The sequence below is a fragment of the Hypanus sabinus genome, chromosome 27 (genome assembly GCF_030144855.1).
Source record: "Hypanus sabinus isolate sHypSab1 chromosome 27, sHypSab1.hap1, whole genome shotgun sequence".
NCBI lineage: Eukaryota > Metazoa > Chordata > Chondrichthyes > Myliobatiformes > Dasyatidae > Hypanus > Hypanus sabinus.
In genome coordinates, this window is record NC_082732.1 from 25,950,910 (window position 1) to 25,978,447 (window position 27,538).

Here is a 27,538-nt window from a genome sequence, read left to right on the forward strand (position 1 = left end):
GTTGTGAGGTGTTGGCTTACTTTCCAGCAAAGGTTCTTGGAGTGTGAGCAAAATCTCATGTGTGCCCTCCCAGCTATAGTGGGAGTTTGCAATGTCCTGCTTGGCTCCTGAGCTGAGCTCAGGAACTCAGCAGAGAAACAGGCTAACGCTGAGACTGTCAGGGTTTGCCTGGGTAGCTGGCATTGCACTTACCCTGCTCAAAGTGCTTAAAGCGAGATGCCAGCATCTTTCCTGGAGATCAAAGTTCAAAGTAAATTTATTATCAGAGTACTTTTATGTTACTGTATACCGGTGGCATAGTGGGATCAGCGCTGGACTTCGAGGCGAGAGGTTCCGAGTTCGAATCCAGCCAGCTCCCTTTCATGCTGTCTATCCATTCCTGGGTTGAGTGTCCAGCTAGCAACTCGACTTCGTAAAAAAAAACACCTGAAGAGGGATAGGCTCCGCCAGGTTTCAGATGCCCAAGACACGCCGTATGATGAGCAATCACCAAAACGATCGGTACAAAAAGTTTGTCATGACGGTGCCCCGACGACTGCACCAGGAGATCTTCCTTGAGATCCATTTTCTTGCAGGTATTATCAGAAAAAATAGGAAATACAATAAGAATTTTACAGAAATAGCTATACATAAACAGATAGGTGTACTGACGCCCACAGATATCTTGACTATATCTCTTCCCATCCTGTGACCTGTAAAAATGCCATTCTCTTTTCTCAGTTCCTCTGTCTCCACCACATCTATTCCCAATATGAGGCTTTCCTTTCCAGAACTTTAGAGATGAACTCCTTCTTCAAAGAATGGGGTTTCTCTTCCTCCACAAGTGATGCTGTCCTCATGCATATCTCCTCCATTTCTTGGAACATCTGCCCTCACTCTGTCTTCCCACTGCCTTAACAGTGTTAGAGTTCCTCTTGTCCTTACCTACCATCCCATGAGCCTCTGCACCCAGCATATTATTCTCTGCATCTTCTGCCATCTTCAATGAGTTCCTACCATGAAACACATCTTTATCTCCTCCCACTCTCCACTTTCTGGAGGATTGTTCTCTCCATGATTCATGTGTCCACTTGTCCCTCCTCACTAAAGCTCCCTCCTGGCACCGATCTCTGCAATCAGAAGTGCTGCACCTACCCATTCACCTCCTTCCTTCACCTCCATTCAGAGCCCTTCCAGGCGAGCTACTGCTTCACCTACAACTCTGTTGGGTTTGTCTTCTGATGCAGGCTTCCCTACATCGGTGAGGTCCAGCATTGATTATGGCTCCATTTTTTATTTGAGGGCCTTCACTCCATCCTCAGCAAGCAGGAATTCCTAGTGGCCAACCATTTTAATTTGAATCCACATTCCCATTCCTACTCCTACATGTCACTCCATGGCGATGCCACTCACGGGTTAGAGGAGCAACATCACACATTCTGTCTGGGTAGCATCCAATCCAATAGCTGGAACATCAATTTCTCTAACTTTTGGTGGTGTTTCCACCTCCACCTTCCCTCTTCACCATTCCCCACTCTGGCTCCCTGCTTACCTCTTTCTCTCCGCCTCACCTGCCTATCACTTCCCCCTTCCCTTTTTCCTAGGGTCCACTCTCCTCTCCCATCAGATTCCTTTGCCTTCAGCCATTTACCTTTTCCAGCTGTCACCTCCCAGCTTCTCACTTCGTTCCCCCTTCTCCCACCCACCTATCACCTTCTAGCTCGTACTGCTTCCCCTTCCCCACGTTCTTATTCTGGCATCTTTCCCCTTCCTTTCCAGTCCTGTAAGGGTCTCGGCCTGAAGCATCAACTGGTTATTCCTTTCCATAGATGCTGTCTGGCCTGCTGAGTTCCCCCAGCATTTTGAGTGCATTACTCCATCAACGGATAAAGACAGACAAAAAAAACTACCGATGTGCAGAAGGAGACAAACGGTGCAATTAAAAATAATACTGAGAGCATAAGCTGTAAAGTGTTTGTTCAGTCCAATTTACATTGGAATAATTTCACACAAAACTGTAAATGTTCAGTTTTCCTCCTTGGTGTCTATTCAAATCCAATGGAAATGTTAAGAAGTCATTTGCAGTTTTCTTTGTATTGATTAGATTTTTTTATTCATTGACATGGTTGTCACTGGCAAAGCCAGCATCCATCGTCCATGCCCAGTTCCCCTTGAACTCAGTTTTTTGCTGGGTCATTTCGGAGGTCAGTTGAGAGTCAGCCGCACATCTCCTTTGAGCTATGATTGTTAACAGATAATTGCAGTTTTGCACATATGTAAGATTGTTTCTCGGGCAGTTGGGCCTCGTCAGCCGTGGTTGGCAGCTCAGGGGAAGAAAAACTGTGATCTCAAACATCCACTGCCTTGTGGCAATATCCACTCATGGGGAAGGCTTCAGGAGTAAACCCTGAGAGAAAAATCCAGAGCTGATTGGCAACTCATGGTACTGATGCACCATCAATAACTCACTCTGAGACGTAAGGCAAGATATCGGCTTTTATTGACTGGAAGAAGGAACCAGCAGTGAGTGACCACCATACTACATCCTGGAGACTGAGAGGCTGGGCTCAGGCCTCGATCGCCTTTATACAGGGGTCTGTGGGAGGAGCCACAGGAGCAGTCAGCAGGGGGCGTGTCCAGACAGGCACACGTAGTTCACCACAGGTACCAAACTGTATCGGTCTCTGCTATTCCTTTGGGTTCATCAGATGCGTGGAGAGGGGGAGCTTGCTCTCCACATTGTAATGCCCAGGCTTGTGTATCTAGACAGCTAGGTCAATGGACCCAACTGATGGAGGCCTCACAAGATGGTTTTATCACAAATTAGTTCGTTTAGAATTCAAAAGTCAGTCTGGGAGAACAGCTTTTGGACCAGATGGCTAATTCTGGAAAGTAGGTTAGGACCTTACTATGTCCACCCAGAAAGGAAGGCCTACTGCAATCATTGCGGACAGGGCTCATTACAACATTTGCTGTAGGGAGGTGTGTTGCAGATAGCCTTGCAGTGATGGTAACCTGGCCGCACCCACCGATCAACTGCACCACAACCTGGTGAGGGTTGCTGTGGGCCAGGCTGAAACGCTCGGTGCTGAGCTGCCACTCGGCTCGTGCGGAGAGTGCACCCACTGGTGGGGACTCCGGTCGGCCTCACCATCACCAGTTGGATATAATGGGCCCCCCTGGCTGGGGATTTCTCCCTGAAACAATTCAACTGCTGGCCTTTGAGCTGTGATCATGGAGAAGTTTTGGAAATTACATACAGAATTCAAGACCTGCAGTTCTCTACGAAGAAAGCGACTGAAAGAAAATCTTCCCACTCATTTTGACCTTGGTCTGTCCTCTAGTACTTTAGAAAGTGATACTGATTTGGGACTGCACCAATTAAATACAGCAGAGTTCTTTCTTTAAAAAGTGCTTTAAAACCAATCTGTAGTTCCGTGAACACCATCTTAAATTTAGTTCCTACTAATTAACTCAATCTGCTTTTTCTAGATGCCTTGATGGAGCTTGAGGTCATAGAGCCAGATGGTTAGCTGGCTCTCTGAACTAACTATCCACAGTGCTACTGATTCTCTAGATTTGATCATATTTACAAAAAGGCCATGATTAAAAATTTGGTGGTGTTTCATCCTTTATCAACAGATGTTGGAGTTCCAATTAGGTTGTATTTATAGCCTGCATTGGCTGTAGATTTTTAAGGCAGTCAAAACCGTAGTGGAGGACAAGCGATGAGAAAGCTGGATTGCTAATGGAATTAATCCCAGTTGCTATATTTGTTTTATGATTTTCTATGGATTCCCTTAAATCTCTCATTCATTTAATGGCAAACGGAACTGACTTCAGCTGCTTTTGGATCAAGCGCTCTGGGGGTGGGGGTGGGGAACAATGTTTTTAATATTCATTGAATAAAGTTGCTACTATTCCATCTTATCGAAAGCTCAACAGTTCTATAAATAATTGGATAAAATTATATAGCAGTATAACTCTATCTGACATCTTGTTCTGTAACAGACTTGTTTGTTATATTCCCAAAGGTAGTGATGTCATTTGTACTTGGGTCTGAAAAAGGAAAAGAATGTCAGTCAGTTTGATTGGTCTAATTCTTACTGTGGCTTTTGGCCACTTCTGCCCCAGATGGAGTTTTTCTGCCAACTTACACCTGGGTAGGTGTTGAGAAAGTATATTATGAGGTTAGAATGTCTGCTTGAATCCTTTCTCCTCCATTGGTCCTAAAGACAATGTGGACATATAGAAGTTTTTCCATTTTGAACCTACTGCACCATTTAGTTGCAATAAATATCTGTTTTGTATGACTTGAAACCTATAGTAACAACCTGTGTGAGGTCTCTTCTGGAGAAGCAATGAGCTCTGCTGCAAGAGAACTCAACTTATGCTGTTTTTTAAAATTTAATTGGAGGGACCTGGGTGGTTTGAGAGGCTGAAGTGGGCTGGTGGTGCTGTATAAGAGAGAGGCATGCCCTTCCACCAGGACTTGCACTAAATGGGAGACTGGGGAAATGTACTGATTAGCATCAAGTGAACGATGGGGCGGTGGGAACGCAGGAGAGCTATCCACTGATACATTAATCCCCTAGGTAAATGAATACCTGCTAGTTTTGAACATTGTTCGGGTTAAGGGCTTGGTGAGAGCAGTTTTGATTCACTGCTTATCAGTGGAAATATAGAACGTGCAATCGATAAGCTTCTTGTGTAACAGACCATTATGAGACAGGATTTATAAATCCCTCTGCCAGCTAATCAGCTGGAGCCCGGGTAAGGAAAGATTTGTGAATCTATTACTCATAATCTAAACTCCTGGTGAGGCTCCCAAGCACAGCATAAATGCAAATTGCAAATGTGACAAAGGTCAGAATCAATGGCAGACTGGATACCAATATCCATTACAATTGAGATCCATCTTTCTCTTCCTCTGTCTCCCGGTAGGGCTGTATATCAGTGTTCGATGTTTCTAATGGATCTCAAGGCTCTCAGTCGGCACCTTCTCAACCACTGAGTATTTCCCTCAAATTTGGTGGTGAGATCCTCGACTTTGATCCTTACAGCAATCCTGTCCTCATCCCGATCTTGTGGGATCCCCACAAAACAACACAGGCTTCCCTTCATCCTCTCCATCTGCCTGAGTGGATTCTCCAGTCAACTCTGCCATTCCCAACACTCCCACCACATCTGTCCCTTCTACGTTCAGCATTCCGAAATGACCTTCCCCTCCTCAACAGTCTCTCCTCTTCCCTCGGATGCGGCCAACATACAGACGAGGTAAACTTTTAAAAAATTGTTTAAAAAGACTGTAAAAGAAAGTGTCCCAGTATCTTTGGAATTGTAAAAGACTTCACTTTATTAAGAGCCTACTGAAATATATTGTACTGATTAAAAATCAGTTGGGCAGTACATCAAAATCTAGATGTTGTTCTGAACTGTTTAAATGCAGCTGTTCAGCTGTTTCTTTTAAACCTAGTCGGCATCACTGCTAAGGCAGAAGAAAACAGAATGTAATGCGAACACATTGTTTGTCTGCTAACATCTGATTTGTTACCCGTTGTTGTTGAGTGCGTTGACTCATGGTGACCCTATGGATAGGGTAGTTGTCCATAGGGTATTTGTGGCAAGATACGGTGGTAGATTGGCAGGTCTTTCTGCTGCTGCCCAGGTTGGGACCTGACCAGATTTGAACTCAGGACCATCTGACTCAGAGTCCTGGAGTGATGCCACTACACCACCAGCCAGCCCAAATTAGACGACATCTAATAAATTATACATTACTTTTATTAAATTATCTGGAAAATGTTGTATTTCTCTTCTTTGTTAATTGATGCTTATTTATTTATTTATTCCACCTGCACTTCCCTGACGTCATTGAACAGCTAAATAATTATAATTGAATCACTTCCCCGTACACCTGAATAACTCAGGGGAGTCAAGGTCCCAGGTGAGTCTGGGTACCTTTCGAAGCCTGGCAGTAACTGCTTGGAGGTGGTTGATAATGAAGGGCATCCATTGTTAGCAATGGTTAAAAAACACTCATCATTAGTGAAATCCTGTGATTTGGTTGGATTATCCCAGACAAAGATTGCTGAACACAACTCAGTAACATTTTTTAAAATGCTGGTGTTAGTTTAATCCAAACATATGCTTTCACGGTACGTTCAACTTTAACAAGACGGGCCCAGTTAGCAGAGGAGGTTTAAATGTGGTAAATCTTTAGATTATCCTCAGTCTCAACATTGTCCTCAAAGGTTTCCTTCTTCAAGAGTGCATCTGCGTCCTCAGATCTCTTACTTCGTTCAGATTCTCTCTGTGCGCAATATTTTACCTGACAACCATTCCTACCTGCCATGGGACTGTGTGCGTCTCCCATCCAACAGTCCCAGTGCTCAGTTTGGGATAGTCATCATATTGAAAAATGTGGGTGGGTTGGTTTCATCAATCCTTTTCATAATCCCAAGAGTGTCTATCAGGAAACACTCTTTTCCAAAGGAAATGTCCCCACTCCCCTTTTCCTTTTCCTTGATAATAATTAAACTGAGACCCCTGTGAGCCCTCCAGATACAAAGCATCCCTCACTACTATTTGGATGACTCAAGGACCTCCCTGCTTTCCTGGCTAACATTTATCCCTCAAACATAGTTAAATTTAACTCAGTGACCACTTTATTAGGTACACCTGTACACCTGCTCATTAGTGTAAATATCTGAATCGGCCAAGCACGTGACAGCAACCCAGTGCATAAGATGTGAAAAACAAAATAAAAAGATACAGAGGGCGAGAGAGGTCAGAGGAGACTGATTCAAGCTGACAGGAAGGTGACAGTAACTCAAACAGCCAGAGGTGTGCAGAGGATTATCTCTGAATGCACAACAGTGGATGGGCTACAGCAGAAGACCATGAACGTACACGCAGTGGCCACTTGATTAGATACAGGAAGGTACCGAATAAAGTGCCCACCAAGTGTATATCACAAGATTGTTCTGCACTGTTCAATGACAGCCACTTTTCTTGCAGTGACTGTACCTCAAAGTATTTCGGCATTTCCTGAGAACATGAATCGTTCCATGTTCCATAAGCCTATTCTTCTAATGTAAATTCATTAGATTCAGAATTCTCATCATCACTCTAACTTCTCCAGGGCGATAGTTGCCTTCTATGATTCAGTGATTAGAACATCAAGATGTTAATTTGATGAGGCACATGGGCTGAGTTAAGAATCCCTGGGCTGGGTAACAGGTAGAAGCAACTGGTGTCTAAGTGGGTGATGTCTAACAGAATTTGTGCGTCTATTTTGAGAAACGTCAAGATCAGTTTTGCCAACAAATGGGAATTTTCATGCAGTGGGACACGTACAATTAATTGTCATTTTATTAGGTACCACCCATACCTAATGAAGCTAAATGTACGTTCCTTGTCTTCTGCTGCTGTGGCCATCCACTTCACAGCTGGTCAGCATGTTGTGCGTTCAGAGATGCTCTTCTGCACGCTGCTGTTGTAGCAGGAGGTTGTTTAAGTTACAGTTGTCTTCCTGCCAGCTTGATCCAGTCTGGCCATTCTCCTTTGCCCTCTCTCTTTAACGAGGCGTTTTCACCCACAGAACTGCCACTCACTGGATATTGTTAGTTTCTTGCACCAGAACTCTAGACTGTTGTGCATAAAAATCCCAGGAGATCAGCAGCCTTTGAGATACTCAAAACACTCCGTCTGGCACCAACAATCATTCCCTGATCATACTTAGATCACATTTCTTCCCCATTCTAGTGTTTGATCTGAACAACATCTGAGCCTCCAGACCATATCTGCATGCTTTTATTCATTGAGCTGCTGCCACATGATTGGCTGATTAGATACACTTGCATAAATGAGCAGGTGTACAGGAGTACCTAGTAAAGTAGCCACTCACTGTTCAGACAGTGTTACTATGTAGAGGGCATCCCGTGGTTCTTGCATGTGAATCTCTGTTATTAATATGGTTGCTTCTGTCATGTCCCAGACAAATCAAAGTGCACTTTTCAGAAAAATGCACTTCAAATGCAATCTGTTTTATGTACTTTTGAAAGTAAAGTTTGCAATGGAAAGACGTGGCACTTTAAAGCCATTGTAAGTCATTAGTGTTCCATTAGTGAAATGAGAATCCAGAGCTTCTTCAGGCAAACAGCACTCTCCTGATGGCACAGAGCATTCAAACCTCAACTTTGATGGATTATTTTAGGTGCCAACCAGATAAGTTTTCAGAACAATGCCTCTGGAAAGTATGTCATCAGCAGTGAATTAAAGTTTCACAAAAGCTTTTCTTTGCACTGGGAGATAGTTGGTGAAAATCTTAAAAGTACACTTCAGAAATTTCCTCATAAACGGTTGATCCAGGTATAAGGCAAGCCTTTCATTGGTGTCCATGGGTCACAAGGACAAAGAAAATACCACCTTGCTCTGGCTAATGAAACACTTTTGATTCCCCTGTTACAGGTTTTCATTTTTGGGCAGTTCATCAACCCCAGTCGTTCAGCGGCAGCTTTTGCATGATCTAAAATGGATCAACTTTCTTGGTGATTGGTAGCCAGCTCTTGCTGTCAGTGACGGAGCATGGGACACAAAATTCCTGGCTCATGGTTTGACTTTGAAAAGAATATTGCTGAACACTCTGAACACTGTTGTTCTTTCCAATGTCCTTCTGACACACAATGTGGCATAGTAGACACCAAATAGAGCTACTGCCTCCTAGCTCCAGTGGCCAGGCTCATTACCAATCTCTGGTAGTGTCTATGTTGATTTTAGAACATAGAACGTAGAATAGTACAGCACAGTACAGGCCCTTCAGCCCACAATGTTGTGCCGACCCTTAAACCCTGCCTATAGAACATGGAATAGTACCTTCTCCTGTAACTGCGTAAGCTTCTGTCAGATCTGCTGGTTTCTTCCCACATCCCGAAGGTTGGTAGTTTAACTGTCTGCTGTAAAATACCCCCAGTGTTTAGGCAAGTGGTGGAATATGGGGCTGAGTGAATGTGAATGTGCAATCGGTGTCACTTCAGTGTAAATGCATGATTGATGGTCAGTGTAGATTTGGTGGGACAGGGGCTTGTTTCTCAGCTATGAAAATGACTGAAGTACATTGATAGAAGCTAGAAAGGTGCCTGAGGTTCTGATCAGCTTGTGGAACAGGCACAGTCAGTAGAAGATTGGCAGACCGGCAGGAGGCAAAGAGTGGGAATAAAGGGGCCTTTTCTGGTTAGTGCTGGTGACTTCCTGGTGTTCTGCAGAGGTCGGTGTTACATAGAAGAGTACAGCACAGGAACAGGCCATTTGGCCCTCATTGTTGTGCTGCACCAGCTATAAAGCAAATCAGAAACACCCATTCACTAATCCCTCCTACCTACCCCTTGCCCATATCCCTCCATCTTCCTCACATCCATGTGCCTATCCAAAGGTCTCTTAAAAGCCTCTACCACCATACCAGGCATCCACCACTCTCTGAGTAAAAAACTTACCCCTCACGTCCCTCTGAACCTATCCCCTCTCACCTTCAATGCATGCCCTCTGGTATTAGACACTTGGAACCGCTTCTTTTCACATTATATAGCTTGGACGATGGAATTGAAGTTGAGGTCTGGGCCAGATTGACCATGATCACGTTAAATGATAGGGAGGCCCTGAGGGGGCCTACTGCCACTATTTCCTTGTGTCTTGTTGCCCGGGTTACCGATTATGCTGCAGCATACACGTCTGTAAAGAAGACTCGGGTGACGTAGATGAGTGAATTAAGTCTGCCGTTTTATAAAGAACAAACATGGTGCGGGCCTATCCTCAAGGTGCTGCTCTGTTAAGCACAGCCTTCAAGTGACGATGATAATTGTTGGGAACTGCCCCATCCAAGCAAAAGGCATTGACTGGCCATGGGGATTGGTCACGAAAATAATCCATAGCAGCTTGGAAAACTGGCCGGGGCACCTGAATGCACCTCACCTATCCCCAGGAGCACTGGACTAGGAGAGTGAGGTAGAGAGCTCCTCAAAGAGGGGGACCGCAACCTCGGGCGAGGATAATAGGGCCTACCCGGCAAGATAAACTTGTCCTAAATGCAGGCAAGTTCACTGAGTCACACAGAGTCGTACAATTTAAAAATACACCCTTGAGCCCACCGAGTCACTACATCCACTGACAAGTCATCATTTTTTTTTAATCTTCCCTACATCAACTACATACGTGGGACAATTTGCAGGGGCTGAGTATCCTAACTCCTGCTGGTCTGTGGGATGTGTAAGGAAACCTACCTGGATCCAATTCCAGGGAATGAGATCTACTTCAGCCGCATTATCCAACTCACTGAGGTTCAAAGTTCAAATTAAACATTATCAAAGCACGCATGTGCCACCATATAGAACCCTGAGATGCATTTTCTTGCAGGCATTTGGAGGAAATACAAAGAAACACAGTAGAATCAATGAAAACTCACACACAAAGACTGACAAGCATCACTGTGTAAAAGACAAACTGTGCAAGTACAAAGGAAAGTACATAATAATAATAAATACTGGGAACATTCAGTGGTTAGTTCAGCATTGAGATGAGTGAAATTACCTGTGCTCTTTGGAGAGAAGGAGGATGAGCGGAGATGTGATAGAGGTATACAAGATATTAAGAGGAATAGATAGAGTGGACAGCCAGTGCCTCTTCCCCAGGGCACCACTGCTCAGTACAAGAGGACATGGCTTTAAGGTAAGGGGAGGGAAGTTCAAGGGGGATATTAGAGGAAGGTTTTTCACTCAGAGGGTGGTTGGTGCGTGGAATGCACTGCCTGAGTCAGAGGTGGAGGCAGATACACTGGTGAAAATTAAGAGACTACTAGACAGGTATATGGAGGAATTTAAAGTGGAGGGTTATATGGGAAGCAGGGTTTAAGGGTCAGCACAATATTGTGGGCCGGAGGGCCTGTACTGTGCTGTATTGTTCTATGTAAGAGCCTGATGGTTGAGGGGGAATAACTGTTCCTGAACCTGGTGGCGTGGGACCTCCCTCCTGAAGGCAGCAGTAAGGAGAGAGCATGGCCTGGATGGTGGGGACATTAATGATGGATGCTGCTTCAATGTGACAGTGCTCCTTGTACACATGCTCAACGGTGGGGAGGGCTTTTTCCTGTGATGGACTGGGCTCTTGGTAGGCTTTTCTACCTATGTGTTCTTCAGCTGTTCTCCCGCAGTGTCTGCCCTTTCCGATGGTTCTGGGTCACTCAGTCCACCCGTGGCTCGAATGAAATGGCACTGCTGTCTTGAACATTTTAACGTGACTGGCGGTAGCTTTGGGAACACTCACACACATTGCAGCGTGAACCCTGGACCTGAGGCTACTGCTAATGCTGATGCAGTTTCAAGAGGGCATAAAGCATCAGAATCTGGCCTTCCACTCGCCATTTAATCTTGACAGGTATAGAAGTCCTGTAGTCACCTGGCCAGAGCTGGAGCACGTCGTCAATAACGCCACGTGTTGAAAAATGTGCGCTGCGAGAGTCAAAATTGTAATCTGCAGAATACTGTGTCAGAAATTCAACAAACCCTGAAAATAAAAGCTGACATGTACTTCCTGCCTCGGCTTATGTAAGCGGTGACAAAAACAGGCCACTTATATAATGTGATGCAGCATACAGGGAGGATATCAGCCTACATCAGATTTTGTTGCTAAAGACTGGAATGAGTTTCTTCTAATGCCAGTTCCCAAAATAGCAGCTAGAAGGTTTAGTAAATAAAATGATTACACTACATCACTTCTATCGGTAAATGCTGTATTTTCATCTGACATTCCATCGTTTGCTTTTACCATTAATGCTGGGTTACATCCTTTATGACTCCGATTAAATCCCCAATGCACAGGGTTTGGGGTGGAGTGCTTTAAAATTGTAGCAGTATTGTATTTTTCCATCTCTTGCAAAGGCACTAATTCTTCCTGAGAAACAGTTTTCTGGACATAACTCTGGTGAAAGGTTAATGGTGTCTCTTTCTCCGCAGGTGCTGCCTTACCAGATGTACATTTCCAGCATTTTCTGTTTTATTAAAGCCTCAGTAAGTCAGGGGTTCCCAACATGGGGTCCACAGACCCCTCGGTTAATGGTAAGGAACCCCTGCTAAGTACATGCACAAAGCTGCCTCATACATCACAGCTTATTATTTGATCTTGGAAGCTTTATAACTGAGGCTAGTCCTCCCCTTAACATCCAGAAACACTTCACTGAAGCATGAAGAGAGCTGGGGGTACAACAAGAAAATCTGAGTATCTCACATCCCAAGCCTCTGGACTCCCCTCCTAACATGGCTAGGTGTATATTTTTGTTGGGTTGCATTTATATGGAAATCTCTCAGTGTGTTTCCTCATCTGGAATTACTCTTTGGTCACTATCGAGTAAGCGAGTCCAAGTTTTCTGCTCCCTGGGTCTGAACATTGACGCACAAGTGAAAATGACAGCCAGGGTCTGCCAAAGGAGGTGTAAAGCACTCCTTCCCTCTGCTAACATGCAGGTCACTCTTGGGCAAGGTGTAGCCCATGAAGCCATGGGAACTGGTGGTGGACAGTCGTATGAGCAGCTGATGCACCTCACAAGTCCTGGCTAAGTGACCACTGATGCCAGGCAGCCAATCTCCGAAGAGTATTGATAATGGCTGGGGTCACCCATCTTGTAAAGACACTGCCCAGAAGAAGGCAAACCACATCTGCAGAAAAAAAAATTGCCAAGAACAATCATGAGGCCATGATTGCCTAAGTCATTCAACAGGGCATATAATAATGATGATGACAGTGCTGAGGTTTTAGAAGGCATTGGTCAGATCACCTTTGGAGTATTGTGAGCAGTTTTGGGTCCTATGTCTAAGAAAGGATGAGCTTCCTTTGGAGAGGGTTTAGAGGAGATGCATGAATATAGTCCCAGGAACAAAAGGTTAACATATGAGAAGTGTTTGAAACTCTGGGCTTGTACTCGCTGGAGTTTAGATGAATGGGGGGGGGAATCTTATTAAAACTTATCAAATATTGAAAGGTGCAGGTAGAGTGGACATGGAGATGATATTTCCAGTAGTGGAAGAGTGTAGGACCAGAGGGCACAGCCTCAGAACAGAAGGATGTCCCTTTAGGACAGATATGAGGAACCACTTCTTTAGCCAGAGGGTGGTGAATCTGTGGAATTCATTGCACAGAAGGCGATGGAGCCCAACTCATTGAGTGTAGTTAAGCAGAGATTGATAATGTTCTTAATTAGTAAAGGAGAAGGTGGGAGCTAGGGATTGAAAGGAAAAATAAATCAGCTGTGATCAAATGGCAGAGCAGACATGGTGGGCCAAATGGCCTAATTCTACTCCTATGTTTTATGGTCTTATAGTCCTCCACTTGCTTGGCACCAGTGACCAGAGATGAATTCCTCTCCTCACAGTTTAAGGCAAATTATTCTTCCAATGATCACTTGCATCTGAAGTTGGTTGACTTGGCAGACAAGATGATTCATTGTCACTCACTTGCTGAGCTACCAGCACCAGTCAATCATATCACTTCCAGGGCTGGAAATACAGTAACACCGAGCAAATGGACTTAATCCCCGTCTCCACATTTTTAATGGTGATGTTAACCTCTGTTACAAGAGTGAGCAAATCAGCTTGGTCCCAGCCCTGCAATGCCATTGCACAGAGTAATTTCTAGACCTTCTGCGTGTTTTTGTGGCTTGGATTTTCTAAGCTTCAAACTTGACCTTTTGTCACTGCTAACTTGGAAGGTCATTGAATGTTGCTTGGATATGTCAGGCAAAAGAACATCAGCTGTTCACAGGGTTATTCAGCAAGTTAGTATTTATAGACCACGTACAGGCTGCACTTCTCAATCTTTACACCTCCCTGTCTTCTTAACGGGTATTTTTCTTTATTTCCATTCCACGGGAACATCTGTTGACTCTTGCAGGTTTTCTCCTCTCTCTATTGTGGAAGTCTTCCGTTGTGCATTGCAGCAATATACCATTGTGTTCTTAGAACCATTCCCCACTGCTTCATCAATTCCAGTTTGTCTCTCAGTTTATGACACAAGTTCTGTTCCCATATAATAAAGTTCCTTGTTTCTTCCTTTAACTTCAGCCCAGAACTTATTCGCAAAGGGCTGCCTTGTGTGAATCAATTGTAGCCCTTTTAGCTTTAGTGTAAGTGGAAAAAGCTTAGATTTAGCTTTATTTGACACAAGTACATCAAAACAGATAGTGAAGTGCATCGCTCGCATCGATGACCAATACGGTCAGTGGATGTGCTGGGGGTAGTCCAGGCGTGTTGCCACATTTCTGGCACCAACAGAAACAAAAGGAAAGACTGCAAACTCACCTGTTCCTCAGGTTGGAGGAACAACACCTTATATACCGGCTGGGTAGCCTCCAACCTGATGGCATGAACATTGACTTCTCTACCTTCTGTTAATGCCTCTTCTCCCCTTCTTACCCCATCCCTGATATATTTAGTTTTTTTCCCCCTCCTTTTTTTTCTTTCTCTCTCTGCCCATCACTCTGCCTGTTCTCCATCTCCCTCTGGTGCTCCCCTCCCTCTTTCTTTCTCCCTAGGCCTCCCGTCCCATGATCCTTCCCCTTCTCCAGCTCTGTATCCCTTTTGCCAATCACCTTTGCTGCTGCTTATGCGTGAGTGGGGGGAGCTGGGGGGGGGGCTTTGAGGTTCTAACATTTAACTATCATTCATTCTTTGGGGCACTTCTGTTTCCATGGATGTTTGTGAAGAATAGGAATTTCAGGATGTATATATTGTATACATTTCTCCGATATTGAATGTATCTATTGAAATAAGTAGTGCAAAAGTAAAAATTTAAAAAGTAGTGAGGTAGTATTCATGGGTTCAATGTCCATTCGGAAATCTGTTAACAGAGGGGAAGAAGCTGTCCCTGAATCATTAAGTGTGTGCCTTCTGGCTCCTGTACCTCTTCCCTGATGGTGGCAATGAGAAGAGGACATGTCCTGAGTGATAGGGGCCCTCAATGATGGATCAACCTTTTTGAGGTATCACTCCTTGAAGATGTCCTGCTGGATACTAGGAGGCTAGTGCCCATGATGGAGCTAAGTTTACAACTCTTTGCAGCTTATTTTGATCCTGTTCAGTAGCCCCCCCCCCCCCCACTACTCTATACCAGGTGGTGAAGCAGCCAGTGAGGATGCTCTCCATGGTACATCTGTAAAAATTTGTGAGTCAATGTAGAATTAATGCCAGCGAGTGGGATTAGTATGATGGTTCGGTATTGACATGGTAGACGAAGGGTCTGGTTCTACGCTGTATAACTCCTTGTGCCCAAACATATACTCATAGCCAACATTGTTAAAGCAAGATCTAAGCCAGGCAGCATCCTGGTAAACCTCTTCAAAACCTCAACACCCCTCCTATAGGGGGAGTGATCAGAACTGTATGCAGTACTCCAGATGTGGCCTTTTCGACATTTGGGAGGTAACTAGAGCACACAGGGTGATAGGGAGAATGTGAAACACACACACACACACAATGGCTGGCCCTGTGAAACAGCAACTGCCCCAGCTGTGCTCCCAGATCTTCAGGCCCTGGGTGCGCAGCCTCCCCGGTGAGATGTCATCAGCGGCAATTCCTCCCACCCAATGACTTTGGATTGAAGCACTGAGGGAAATGAAATGTTCCCTGCAGCCAAAGTTCTTGAATGTGCTCACTGATGGTAGCCTGGTGAAGATATTTGCAGTGTTGCCCACAGAAGTCAGCAGCTGCCATCTGGAATGGTTGGCCTACAGGACGCTGGCAAGACCACAGCACATCCCCCCCCCCCCCCCCCCCGACAACCGCTGTCGCTCTCCGGAACCGAACCCCTGCGTACTGCATTGGGCTTTAAACACGATAGGAGCGGAACGCACCTCAACAGATTGCAGCCGGTGTCATGACATTGCCAGCTCTCTCTCTCTCTCTCTCTCTCTCTGCACCCACTCTTTGAAAGGATTGCTTTGTTTCCAGCATTCCCGTGCAATATTCCCTAGGGGGTGCACTGCTCTTTAACAGAAACAAAAATAAATCAACTTGATTTGTTCCTTGGCGGAGGTTGGTTAAAGGTTGGTGTCCGCTTGACTAGGCAGGGGTATCAATGCATTTGCGAGGCAGATGGGGCCTCGGACCTGGCGTAAGGCAGCGCCGCCGAGGGTGTGTAGAGGCTCGCGAGAGAGGGTGGGGTCCCTTCCCTGAAGGGGAAGCCCGCCGGCCTGCTGAATGTGCGGCGCGGCCTCCCCGGCTCCGGCTGCAGGGCGAGCGGCGGCGTGTGAAGGGTTAAGCGTCGGTGAGAGTGGCAGCTGTATGCTAATGCGGGCTATTGTGTGGCCGCGGAGGCACGCAGGACGGGCAGGTGGCTCCAGTCCCCTCCCGCAGTGGCAGCAGAGAGTGCGCAGGCATCCAGAGCCCGCTCTCCGAGGCAGGGGACACTGCAGAGTTAAAGCTGTCAAAACCATTTAACCCCCGGTCAAACCCCTTCCTGCATCTGAAACCCGGACGGTCGCTTCGACAAGCCACCGTCGCTGTTTATGTTTAGACGGCGGCGATGAAGCTTTTATGATTTGGAAACTTTTCAAGGAGCTTCTTGTCTCCTCCTCGGCGTTGTTTTTTTAAAAAAAATAAAACGGCGTCCGACTCGGTTTGAAAATGAAGATATTCGGCAGACTGGACAACACGCTGGTGAGTTGGCGGCGTGGATTCGTTTCCCGTCTGTGGGTACGTTACTTCTAAACCGCTACTGTGGCAAGTCAGAAATCTAACGAGTGGGAGCGAGGATCAATTATTTCATATCGCGGGAGAGATTATTATTAGCAAAGAGAAATGGACTTAATACCACTTTAACGTTGTGCGAATTATTATAAAAACGATATTGACAACTTTAGTGTGATTTCAACCGCCGTTCAATAATTGTGGTCGAGCTCTTGATGCTGCCTTTGATCACAAGAGATAACTTTCTACCTCTCTCTCCAATGTCTCGATTAATGGGGGAGGTTTCGGCAACGTTAACGCCGGGCGTGCAAAATCAGAATCATAGTTTAATGCGTTGTTCGCTGGCTGTAGGTTTCTTAATTCCGAAGGAAGGAAGTAGAAATTCTAATTCCCAAGACATAAGTTTAACTTGTCCAGTGTAATCCTGTTTTGGGGTTCGGGGTTCATTGCGGAGCGGATTTTCGGCAGGGCTGCTCAGTGGTCTAAGTGTTGGTTTGGAGAATTATGCTGAAGTAGTAATAATCGCTTAAAATTCTTGATGCTGCAGATACAGATGCTGTCTTATTGTGGCGATGATAATTGATTTGGAAACTCCGGTGCGACATTATCGCGGTTCAAACGTCGCGAATGTCATCTGGCTGTCAAAGACATTTTAAACCATGTAGTCGTGAGACCAAAACTAATTATGCCGTTTGCTTTCTGAACCAAATTTATTCCATCTCATACCCGTGACAAGGCCAGCCTTACCTTGGACTAAGCAGAGTTGGAAGAGGGTTTAGCACAAATAAACTGGACGCAGCCCACCTCACTTTGAAAATAAAATGCATTCGACGAAGAATCTGGCTTTTCACAAATCAAGAAGGAAATGTCAAAGTTTCCGTGTACGCAGGTCTTTGGGCTATGTTTAATTAGACTAACCCTAATCAGTACTACTTGGATAGGTTATGGATAAAACTAATTAGACGGGCCCAGTCACATCATGTTTAGAGATAAAATAAATGGGCGACATGAAATTTCAGCACCACGGATAGAGATTCTCTTCCACATTGTTAGATTTCGCGTTGATTGTAATTAATTTCACATAGGTATTTTTAAGGCTTATTAACTGTTGACAACTTCAAGTGGCGTCTCAGAAATGATTTAGAAAACGGTGGCTATGGCCGATTGATCTGCGTGGATACTGTAACAGGTTTTGTTACTGTTTCTGGAATGTGAATTTAAATTTTCTACCCTGATGGTATTTGCAGAATTGTCTCGGTTTCCTCTCCTGCTTAATGGAAAGTGCGTCCAGCTAGGCAGAATCCCCATTTTAGGGCTACAGTTAATTTCTTTTTATCAAGTTGGGTGTTCCTAAACAACTGCTACAGCCAATGCCACCACTGTCCTCCACCAACATTCACATACGGATCAACAGTGGCGATCAATGATAGACTGATGTTAGAAATCCCCTGCTGCTCTATCCCAATCCCCAGCCCAACCACTTCCCCAGCTCAAGGACACGAAGGTTAATTGCAACCACCATGGTAAATTCAGCAGGGGTTGGAGCTGGGGCTTCCTGACTGTAGAACACCCACCCGACAGGCAAAAAAATCCAACCCTGCTTCTACTAATCTGTAGTTTTTTTTTACCTTGCAATGAAGATTCCTGAAGAATAGCTCCATCTAGTGGATTTTGGAGATTTCTCAGACGGTGTAAGGTTAATAGGAGAATTCTCTAAGTGCTGTAGATTTTTCATCTCTGCCTAACCAGATGGAGTTTCACCTTAGTACCTTGCTTAGGGGAAGCACTGCTAATAATGAAGCACTCCATCACTAATGCACTTAAGTCTCAGCATGGACTGTCTGCTAATGTCCTACAGTTGCATTTGAATCCATAAACTTATGACAGGCATGCTATCACTCAGCCAAGCTGTTATCAAAATAGACAGTCAGATGTGGAGTTGGAAAAGGCTGCAAAGAAAAATATGAGGGCCAAGGAAACCATATTGGAAACAGGAATACAAAGCACCAATTCAATACATTGTTGGGGAATTGGAGGGTGAGGGTAAAATGTATTAAGAGTTATACAAATACACAATATCAGTTAGGAAGTTGACAATGGATTTTGGATAATCTAGAGTAGTGAGGACTGAAACCAGGAAACCTGGTGCCAAAAAAGGTAAGTAGTTGGGGTGATAGTAATTTATTTCCAAGAGTGGAAATGTCAGAGACTAGAGTTGTTTTATTTTATCTGAGCTCAATGTACTGTGTTTTCAAGACAATAATAATATACTAATCTAGCAATAATATACTAATATCAATAACTGCTGTGTAACAATAAAGGCCAGAACTTTAAGTTGAGAGGGGGAAAGTTTAAAGGAAACTTGCAAGACTGAATTTTTTACAATCTTACTAAGTTCTTGGAATGTGCTGCTTGGTAGAGAGGTGAAAGCAGATGCACCAGTAGTGTTAAGCATTTAGATAGATACATAAACAGGAAAAGGAGGGAGATAGACCAGGTGCAGGGAAATAGGACTATTTAAAATCCATATAATGGTGATTATGGGCAGAAGGATCGGCTCCCCTACTGTACTGTTCTACATTCTTAAATCCAATATTGGACTGAGATGTTGAAAGAGCATGAGTATTTTAGCAGCAATGGGATCGATGGCACAACACAGGCAAGTGATATTGCAAAGCGAAGCACCTGCTGTTAATGATGGATGAGTGCAGAGTTTGAGCCTCTACCCCCTTAATATATCATCTAGCTTGGCTGAACCGAGTGAGTGGGTGGAGAGGTGGAGTTGGAGGGCAAGGCTCCAGTTTTTGCTGGGGATCATTAAGATGGACTCGGTTTTGCTTTGTGTCCAGTCGTAGAGATTACTACATCAAATAGAGATGTAAATTTACCAGCACGTGTATGAAAATTGGAGTCATCCTTGTAAGTTATGTACTGTATGGGGAAAGCTTACTCTGAATCACTGTGACTATATGCCATGCTAACTTTAAGATGCATTATTTATTATTAACTCTGGTTATCAAATCATAAGGTGTGTCAGCAATGAGCACCAGTGTTGTCAGCCTGAAATTCAGAATATTATAAAGTTAAATGTCAAAGCATGTATATTGAACACTGTTTTTCCATTCCTAGGATTTCTCATATGATGATTCTAAAGTTGAATTCAACATTGATGCCCCCAATGGTGTTGTGATGGAAGGCTATTTGTTCAAGAGAGCAAGCAATGCATTTAAGACGTGGAACAGGTACACGTGGTGTTTCTTGTTTCCAGATTGGGATCAGCTTTGGACTAGTGAACTGTGGAGTTCTCTGGTTGATCATGTGCAGTTGTTGATGCTGCCGCAGCCTGATTCTGGGGCCGAAGGTGACCAGAGGTAACTGCAATTAGGTGTGTCCGGTGGTGGGGTTAAGCACAGGCTATCAGAACAATTGCTTGGTCGTTGATCTTTCACAGTTTTTACTGCCATGTGACACTTCAGTCTGATCAGATATCGTCCACTTTACACCCACAACCAGGTCAGATTAATGTATTTACCGCATGTGCATTGAAGCATACGGTGAAATGCACCATGTGCATTAACAGCTAACATTAACTAAGGGTGTGCTAGGAGCAGCCCGCAGGTGTTGCCAGACACCCCGGTGTCAAAGTAACATGCCCACAATGTTTAGCAGAGCAACACAAGCAGCAACAGCAAAACAAGCCCCCTTGCTCCGTTGCTTATGCACACAGGCAGGCCCCCAACCCCCGGACTGGCCGCCCCCCAGCCACCAGCAAACTCTCAGATATTGGGCCTTTGACTTTCCCAGTGGACCCGCGGGCTCGCAGACCCAGCTTCTGTCTATTCTAAAATCACGCCTTCACCCCTCCCCATCGACAAAGCGCGAGTGAGGGTGGCAAAAACTGTGCGTCTCTTCACGCTCACCCTCCCTGTCTCTCAGAACCAAACCAGATTCTGTAAACGTCCACTGAAATCTGTGGCCGAAGCCCGCATCTTGTCTGAGGGTGTATTTGTGGGGGAAGTACAGGCCATTTTGCTCGGTGCTGTGCTGAAGTCCGCAGGCAGGCGTCGGCCACGCCAGCGAGACTGGAACTTGCTTCCCATCCCGAATTCCACGTGAGAGGCTGGATGGGGAACTGTCATCTGGACCCACTGCAGCCTTTCTGAGAGAGATTTAAGAGATTAGCTTTATTTGTCGTACTGTACATACAACAAAATGTTTGTGCCAACAGCCAACGCGGTCTGACGATTGTGCTGGGGGCAGCCCACAGGCATCGCCATGCTTCTGTGCCAACATAGCGTGCCACAGCTCAGTAACCTGAACAGTATGTCTTTTGAACGTGGGTGGATGCCAAAGCACCCGGAGGGAGCCCGCATATTCATGGGGCAAATGTACAGACTCCTTACAGACAGTGGCAGGAATTTAACCTCACTGGAGATTTCCGGCACGATCAAATGTTGTGCTAGCCACAATGATCCAGTGCTGGCTTTCACATTGGGTGGACAGATCCATAACTTAGAGTGATGTTTAAGGCACAAGTTGCCCAGGAATGTTACTTGAAGATTAACTTGTATTTGGGGTCATTTTTACGTACCAAACAAAAAAACTTTGTTGGTTCACCCCGATGCGTTGAACAGATTTTACACCCACTGCCAGTCTTAGGCATGATGATCAAGGTGGATCAATCTGCTAATCCATTTATTTTCATTCCTCACCCAAGTAAAATGAGAACCTCTGGGACCTGCCGGTCAAGAGATTGAATTCCTTACACTGAGATGACAAATAATCTAGAGTAGGAGAGTTCTTCAGGCTTGTTAGAAGGTGCTACATGCAGGAGGAAGGTACATCCTGTGAAGCAAGGGTTCCAGGAAGGTAACCAAAAAAGATCTGAGAATTGGAACATAATAAACCAGAAGTAGGCCACTCGGTCCCTCAATTCTGGCCCACTATTCCATGGGATCATGGCTGATCAGTCCCAGGCTCCATCTCCTGTTCTGTGCCAGTTACCCCCAACAACCTCAATTCCCTGAACTTTCAAGAATTTAATCATTTCTTCCTCTTTTAAAAAAACAGATCCACCTTGCTGCACCCTATGGAGCAAAGAATCCCAGAGGTTCATCTCCCTTCTGTAAGAAGTTCCTGTGTACTTTAGTTGGACTGGATATTAGGATACTGCACTTCCAGCATCCTGACCTCTGCACTTGGTTCTCATCCAGGTTTCCCTTCACACGCGGTTCAATGTTGGGACCCTTCCCTCTTTATATCTTAGTACAGGAAGATTCATCTTTAATCTTGTCCATTCTCTTTTGTTGGAAGTGCTGGTTGTTGAATCCAGCCCCCAGGGCCATAAACAGCCTCCAGTGACAGATGTGGTACAGTTCCTTTGTTCTGCAGAGCCCTAGATAACTGCCTATTGATTGTTCCTGTCAACGTGAACTACTTCTTTCTTTGGGAAATTGATAGCTCTTTCCTGTGCTTGACACACAGATTATATTTAATAGAAGACTTCCATTAACTAATAGCAGAAATCCTATACTCTTCACTCTGACCTATCTCCATCTATAAGGTTAATTTAAGTGGAACTGCCATATTGTTGAAAAATAATTCATGGACAACAATGGAGGGTATGTTTTTAAAAAATGATGTTTCCTAGGGCTTCCTTTATTTTAGAATGTGTCTGATGACTATTAATCATCACTTTAAAAATTTATTTTTAGGAGGTGGTTTTCAATACAAAACAGTCAGCTTGTGTATCAGAAGAAGATGAAGGTACGTAGTCCCCATGGTAACAGTTACATATCTTTTCAGAGAGAATTTGCTCCTTGTTTGTTTCTTTTTAAACCTTTGGCAGCACATTTTGAATTAAATTTTTCGCACTTCAGTTCCTGTGGAGTTAAGGTATGGCTTAAACTGAGAGATTTTGGATAACAGCCAACATGGCTAAGGCTTGTCTGCATGCAGGTATAATGTTCTGCGCACAGCTTCTCGGGCAAGTCCCTCGCCTCTAATCCTCGTATAACGGTAGCAGAACTGGGGAGGCTGGGTCCTCCGCACTTGTGGCAAGGAAAATATTCCATGGGTCACCATCTGTGGTTTGAAACACCGGGAAGCCGATCCTCCCCTTGCAACAGTTTAAACGACCACTTCAGTGAACTGCAATTGTCACTCGACTTCAATTGTATTTAAAGTACGTCTAACTACACAATCTGCAGATGCTGGAATTTTGCAACAGAAGGCCAGTGAATGATAAGACTAGAAGTCACTCATTGAAATGGATTTAACAGCAGAATTTATTTCCAGCTGCCTTCTCTTTCATTGCATGGCAACCTCCCAAATTATTCTCTCTGCCTGCTCCCTCCCCCCCCCCCCCCCCATGTTGGCTTAGAATGGTGATGGCTTTCCCAGACACTGAGCCTTGGTGAGAGATTCAAGAAGTTCAAGATTGTTTAATGTCATTTCAGGGCAAGGAAAATTGAATAATTGTTTCTCTGGATCTGATGCAGCACAAAAAGTACACAAAATATAAAGAACATGATAATAATAGTACACACAATAAATATAAAAATATAAGATAGCTTGTATACATTGATTGATTACATATAGTGACGCTAGTCTGTACATAAGGTGACTGATGGGAAATAATGAAGTAGTGATGGATTAGTAGTGACCTACCCCTCTTGATAGAATAGAACTGACATACCAGTGAATTTAGTGATCGTCATTAACAACTGGTCTCAACTCCTGGTTGTGATCCAAACCTGTTGGTCTTGACCACATTTTTACAGCTTCTGTCTCAAAGCTGCTGAAACGCTAACTCCAGTCTGCCCACGGGTACCACTTTCATTGCCAGGGTTGCTAGGCAACAGCCATTCTAACTGGATCGTGAACAGGACAGGTCATTTAAGCTGCAACTCAACCAATGACTGACCTTGTTGCTGCAAGGTCCCACCTTGGCCCTTGGTCTGTTTCCGTACACTTACGTTCTGTAATGTGCTTCCATTCCACTGTGAGCATTGTAAGTGTACACAGTTGTTTTTGCCCACTGAGTGTCAGTCTGGTTAAAATGATGCTTGTATTAGCTCTCAGTCCATGTCTAATGTTAGGCCACAAACTCATCAGTAGCCATCAAAGGTTAGTGATGAGGAGTGAGCAGCTACAGAGGGCAACTCTGTTGCCCAGCCCAAGACAATTTAGCAAAGTGGATTGAAGCAAGGAGCCTGTTTGGCCTAACACTTGACTCTTGCACTGGTCAGCTTTACACCATGTTGCTGGCTATATCATCTTTGCTCCTTTATTTAGTAATTGGTTGAAGTTCTTTCTTGCAATGGCTGTCACCCATTTGAGGCATCTGTCTGACTTCCAGGATGCACTAACGGTTGTGGTCGATGACTTGCGACTTTGTTCTGTCAAGCCCTGCGAGGACATCGAGAGGAGATTTTGTTTTGAAGTTGTTTCACCAAATAAGTGAGTAATCAGAAAAATTTTGACTATTGTACAGAATCTCAACTGGTATTCCTTTCCATCTGCCACTTAAAACTCCAAAGTTTACTGAACATCTCCTTGTCACAATCAAACAAAATCACATGAATACATTTTTATTACACAAAGTTTTGAAAGTAATAAATGTATGTGACTCCACCATTTCCCTCCTGCTGTCCCCCAGTGTTTAAAATTATAGCATTTGGTTCGTGTCTGTTTTCTCTCCTCTGACCAAAATCCATCCCTTCATGCTAAGGTGTTTGATTTCATGGATCTGCCCCTTTACCTCCCTCATCTTTACTAGAATTCCAAGTTTTGTGCCACTGGAGCCATGTAATTGTACCCAGGTCGTTGCTTATCAAACGCCTGACTTCTAAGTTATTTATCTTGACCAAGCCTGCTGTTGTCTGGCTTGTGTGGGGTCTCCAGTTCTTAGAGAAGGATTTGGGATAAGGGATTTGGGCTTTCAATGATGTTTGTGTGTGTGTAAACCTTGCCTCGTTTCTCACGTGTACACTGAACCTGACTTCTTGTCAAAGCACAGATGAAAGTTTAGATCAGACTGGTGTTCGGAAAGAAGGATAGCTTTGGGGCACTGATAAGTTTGTTGACTTTATGTCAAGTCAGGATGCTCCCTGTGTTTGCTCTTGCCCACTTGCCTGGATTAGAGGGAAATGGATCAAACAGGAAAAAATGGGATGAGCTTGGACTTGAATTTAGAACAAATCTGTAGGGCTGAAGGGCCTGTTTGTATGCTTTAAGACTCTGACTTCAATAAGAAACAGTCTTTATCCATCCAACACATCTGCAAGTGTCATTTCCACAATCCATTCAAGCCACTAAACCTACTTAAAACAGTGTGGCCTCTGATACGAAAGAGTATCTGAGCTTTAGATTTCAGAAGGTTGCGGGTCGGGTTTGTATAGACTCCTAATGGCACCCTTGTCCTCCACAGGAGCTGTATGCTGCAGGCAGACTCTGAAAAGTTACGACTGGCCTGGATTCAGGCTGTGCAGGCCAGCATTGCCACTGCGTACAGAGAAAGCCCCGACAACAACTACATCAACGTAAGTCTCTTCAACTTCCCGGCTCTCTTCGCCCTGTAACCTCGCACAGCCCCTCCACTGGCTGTTTGAGATGAAGTAAGGAGGAGCAGGAACCTCATCCGACTGGGCGCTGAATTGTGTGGAGGGAGCGTCTTCAGCCCCAGACTATTGACTATCCCTTTCTGTGGTACCCGTGTGAAACGAAAACCATGCTATCTGCAATTTGCTAGCAGATTTGACCCCACAATGAGTTCCTCGCCCCTTCATGGTGATGTTTCTACCTTATCTGACTTTACTCCTGTCTCACCTCGTGAGCTGCTGAAACACTCGACCTTACTGTGTTCCTGCTAGATTTGACTATTACAGTGTAATCAAGGCCTGTCTCAGGCTTCCCAACCACCAGCAACTCCAACACTGCGATGCTGGTGCCATTACTCCGCTTTCTGACCATCATGGTAATGAATTTGTCTTTAAAAAATTTTCCCTTACTTTATCAAAATCCCTCTAGGGAAAACCCAAGACTCCTCTCTCTGTGGCCTTTGTTTAATCTTCCGAACTGAACATGACTGGATTCCTTCGTTTTATATTCCTTGTTTCTCGCTCTCTCTTTTTGTTACCATTTGTGCGTGGGGGTGGGGTTTGATGTTTCTCTTTGGCCAAGTTCCATGGTTTTTCGTTGCTTCCTGGTTGTCTGTGGGGAGGACAAGTCTCAGGGTTGTGAGACGCGTAGACACTTGGATAATAACTGTACTGTTACGAACCCCGTAACTGGGTCACTTACCAGCAAAGATGGAGATGTCCATTGAAGTCTGATGACACTATTTTTAACAGTATTTATTAGGAAAAATACACAAAAATAATATCAAAGCAAATATACAAATATACGTCGTCAATACTAAATCTAAAAGTGCGGGTATAATAATAATAAGAAATAAGCTCTATCGCTGTCTAGGAGATAATGTATTGTCCAATGGAAATATAAAGTTCACTCAGTTCATGCAAGCTGCAGCCACTGGGGACCGCTGTGTTGCAATGGTTGGAGAGAGAGAGACATTTGGAGAAAAAACTTGCTGACTTTCCTTTTATGATTTCGATCCGTCGGGAGTCTCGTTGTCGTGGCCTTTCACTTGTGGCCCCTCCTTTAGCTAAACCGTTCTTCCGTGATGAGCCCGCCACCCTGGCAAGGGAGGACGCACACGAGCTCTCACCGGCCGCTATAAAATGCTATCACGGGATTTCTAGCGTTTCTCCTGGTGCGTTTAAAGGGGTTGTTCCCCAGACCCCTCTTTTATCCTTACTCACGGGGTCTCAGATGTCAATCAGGTTGGGATGATGCAATCACTCAACCAGACCACTCTGGTTGTCCCCTGAGGGTTTTCAATGAATAGTACAGTACTCAATACACAATTCCATCTCCAAGAGACAATGGCCGTTATTAGTCGCTCTGTTCCACTGAGGCCAGGACACATTCCAAACCTTGTGTATTCTGTGTGTGTCTCTCTCTCTCATTTCCTGGGTCCCAGACCCGAATTAATAGCGATCTTGTGATTCTCAAAAAGGAGGGGGCGACTTTGTACCCTTTGGCCCCTCAGAGTTGCTTCACATTCATAACACTCCCTTCCTTCTAAGATTTTTACCACAGGTAAAAATTAATTAATACCGAGTCTTACAGGATTTCAGAATCTAACACAATACAAGAGTTTTTTTTTCACTATAGAGTAATACAGTTATCCATTCAATTCAGCATCTAAACAGTTAGCGATTACATTGGCACTTCCTTTAATATCTTAACATCTTGTACCTTAATAAATTCTTGTAGCATCAGACTCCAATTTAATAACCACCTATTTTTTTAAATTCCTTTTTCTTCAGCAAACAAAAACTAAAGAGTTGTGATCTTAGCTTACGTGTATATTACAAAAGTTTATGCAAATACTAATCTTTATTTTACTTTCAAACTTAACAACCAAGCTTCCATGGGGGTTGTCGTTATTATTCACATGCTTTGTCGAAATCCCTTAAAACCGGATCCTGTTATTTAAAGTGGCATCCCGTCAACCCTCGCCCCTTTTCCAGTTAACTCCCACGTGGTTAGCTTGCTTACCGGTGTGGGATAGGCTTTTGCATGCTCCTTTCATAGGAGTTATTTTACCAACAATGTTTTCCAAACGTAGCCCATTTGCCGAATTTTCACACAATTCTTTATTTTTAAGCAAGTCGTTAATTTTATCTTCAGGACCCTTCATTCTATTGGTTTTCAGTTTAATATCTGCAAGCAATCCCTCTTTGTCCAAACAACATTTGAAATTC

General features: G+C 44.4%; 1 protein-coding gene across 2 annotated transcripts in view; it reads left to right on the forward strand.

The window, feature by feature from the left end:
- The window catches only part of LOC132382131 (arf-GAP with coiled-coil, ANK repeat and PH domain-containing protein 3-like), a 365,516-nt gene that overhangs the window by 296,920 nt on the left and 41,058 nt on the right, over window positions 1–27,538 (forward strand). For both annotated transcript variants that reach the window (XM_059952024.1, XM_059952025.1), the window contains exons 11-14: window positions 19,836–19,948; window positions 22,421–22,472; window positions 24,067–24,167; window positions 25,138–25,249. In XM_059952024.1, coding sequence (XP_059808007.1) covers window positions 19,836–19,948; window positions 22,421–22,472; window positions 24,067–24,167; window positions 25,138–25,249 — 378 coding nt within the window. The remainder of the gene's footprint in view (window positions 1–19,835; window positions 19,949–22,420; window positions 22,473–24,066; window positions 24,168–25,137; window positions 25,250–27,538) is intronic.